We start from the raw sequence: 2123 nt of genomic DNA on the forward strand, positions 1-2123 counted from the left end.
GTGGGCGGGCTGCTGAGGCAGCAGGGGTGGAGCTGGCCCAAATCGCGGTATAATTTAAACAGCTGGCCCTTATCTCTTGTACCTGACCTTGACTGCTCATTGGGAATTTAAAAGCAGCTCTTGGGAGGGCAGGAGCCGGCTCCTGCCCACATATCGCTCCAGGTGAGAACGAGGTGTTACCCGCCTTTGACACCGGAGAGGGTGGTCAGAGTGTGAACGCAGCCCACACTGCTCATACATTACTGCAGTAGCTGGTGTGGGAGTTGTGACTTGTGGCAGCACACATCAGTGCTTTGTCCTTGTCTTTGTTCAGGTGATCAGCTCTCCTACTGACAGACCTCGAGACCGCAGGTTCAAACATGGTCTCTACCAGGCGGCGGGCTTCCCCCAAGAGGACTGTGGCGACCCAGACAGAGGGCCTGCCAAGAAATGTAGCAGTTCAGGTCTCTGGCTGTAGGGAGTGCCTGAGCCTGCTGCTGCCAGGGGAGAATGGGAAGGATGCCACTTGTGCAAGGTGCGAGCAGGTGGACGAGCTTCTCAGCCTGGTGGTGGAGCTTAGGGAGGAGGTAGGGAGATTAAGAGCCATCAGAGAGTGCGAGCGGGAGATAGACTGGTGGTGTGACTCTCTGCGTGAAAGACAGAGAGATTGCACCCCCCAAACAGCAGTGGACCCTCTCCCTTGCCACGATCGAAATGAGAGAGCTAATTTGAGGGCAGAGGAGGAATGGCATCAGGTCCCAGCTCGGCGATGCGGGCGACCCCCATCCCGACCTACCTCGGTTCCCCAGGTGCCTCTATGTAATAGGTTTGAAGCCCTGAAACTGGAGGGTGCGGTGGTTGAGGGTGAAGTGGGAGAACTGCCTCCAAGTGTTCCCAAGAAGAGGCATCCAGCTCCACGCTTAATGACTGCCTCCTCCAGAAAAGAAAGGAGGGTAATAGTCATAGGAGACTCCCTTCTAGAAGGAACAGAAGGCCCAATATGTCGGCCTGCCCCCACCCGCAGGGAAGTGTGCTGCCTCCCTGGGGCCCGAGTCAGGGATATTTCCAGGAAACTTCCTAGTTTGATTCGCAACTCCGATTATTATCCCTTATTGATAGTCCAGGCTGGCAGTGATGAGGTCACTGACGGAAGCCTGAGAACTATGAAAAATGACTTCAGGAGACTGGGGAGGTTAGTTGAAGGAACAGGCGTACAGGTAGTATTTGCCTGTATTCCTACAGTGGCAGGGAAGGACGCTGAGACGACCAGAAGAACACACCTTATAAACACATGGCTGAAAGGATGGTGCAAAAGTAAGAATTTTGGGTTCTTTGATCATGGGGCGGTCTACTCGGCTCCTGGCCTGGGGTCTGCTGATGGGTCTCACCTGTCTCGAAGGGGGAAACGGATCCTTGCCCAAGAGCTGGCAGGACTTGTAGAGAGGGCTTTAAACTAGATATGAAGGGGGTAGGGGATAAAACCAGGCCTGCTAGAGATGAGCCTGGGGGAGCGGCAATGGGATTAGGGATGAGGCGAGGGGCTCGGCTGAAGTGCATCTACACCAATGCACGCAGCATGGGCAACAAACAAGAAGAGTTGGAAGCCATGGTGCGGCAGGCAAACTATGACCTAGTCGCCATTACAGAAACATGGTGGGACTGCTCCCATGACTGGAGTGCTGCAATGGATGGCTACAAGCTCTTCAGGAAGGATAGGCAAGAAAGAAGGGGTGGTGGTGTGGCTCTGTATGTTAGGGAGTGTTTTGATGTTACTGAGCTTGTGGCTGGGGATGATAAGGTTGAATCCCTATGGGTAAAGATCAGGGGAAGGGCTGACAAGGCAGATGTATTGGTGGGTGTCTGCTATAGACCGCCGAACCAGGATGAGGAGACAGATGAGGTGTTCTATGAGCAGCTGGCAGAAGCTGCGAGGTCGCCAGCCCTTGTCCTCATGGGGGACTTCAACTTCCCTGACATATGCTGGGAATTCAACGCAGCGCAGAAGAAGCAGTCTAGGAGGTTTCTGGAGTGTATAGAGGATAACTTTCTGATGCAGCTGGTGAGAGAGCCTACGAGAGGAGCTGCCCTGCTAGACCTGCTGTTCACAAACAGAGAAGGTCTGGTGGAAGATGTGGAGGTTGGGG

At 54.2% G+C, this 2123-nt stretch overlaps 1 protein-coding gene across 1 annotated transcript; it reads left to right on the forward strand.

Annotated features, from left to right (window-relative positions):
- The first annotated feature begins 287 nt into the window (after nucleotides 1–287).
- LOC149918914 (uncharacterized) lies at nucleotides 288–1541 on the forward strand. Its single transcript, XM_090135190.1, has one exon. The coding sequence runs from the start codon at nucleotides 360–362 to the stop codon at nucleotides 1434–1436; it is 1077 nt and encodes a 358-aa protein (XP_089991316.1). The 5' UTR covers nucleotides 288–359; the 3' UTR covers nucleotides 1437–1541.
- Nucleotides 1542–2123: the final 582 nt, after the last annotated feature.

The sequence above is a fragment of the Phasianus colchicus genome, chromosome 2, assembly GCF_987193195.1.
Source record: "Phasianus colchicus chromosome 2, bPhaCol1.hap1.1, whole genome shotgun sequence".
In the NCBI taxonomy this organism is placed as follows: Eukaryota; Metazoa; Chordata; class Aves; order Galliformes; family Phasianidae; genus Phasianus; species Phasianus colchicus.

What these genes read in the sequence shown, in the direction of transcription:
- LOC149918914 (XM_090135190.1), top strand. Translation starts at nt 360, where the DNA reads ATGGTCTCTACCAGGCGGCGGGCTTCCCCCAAGAGGACTGTGGCGACC.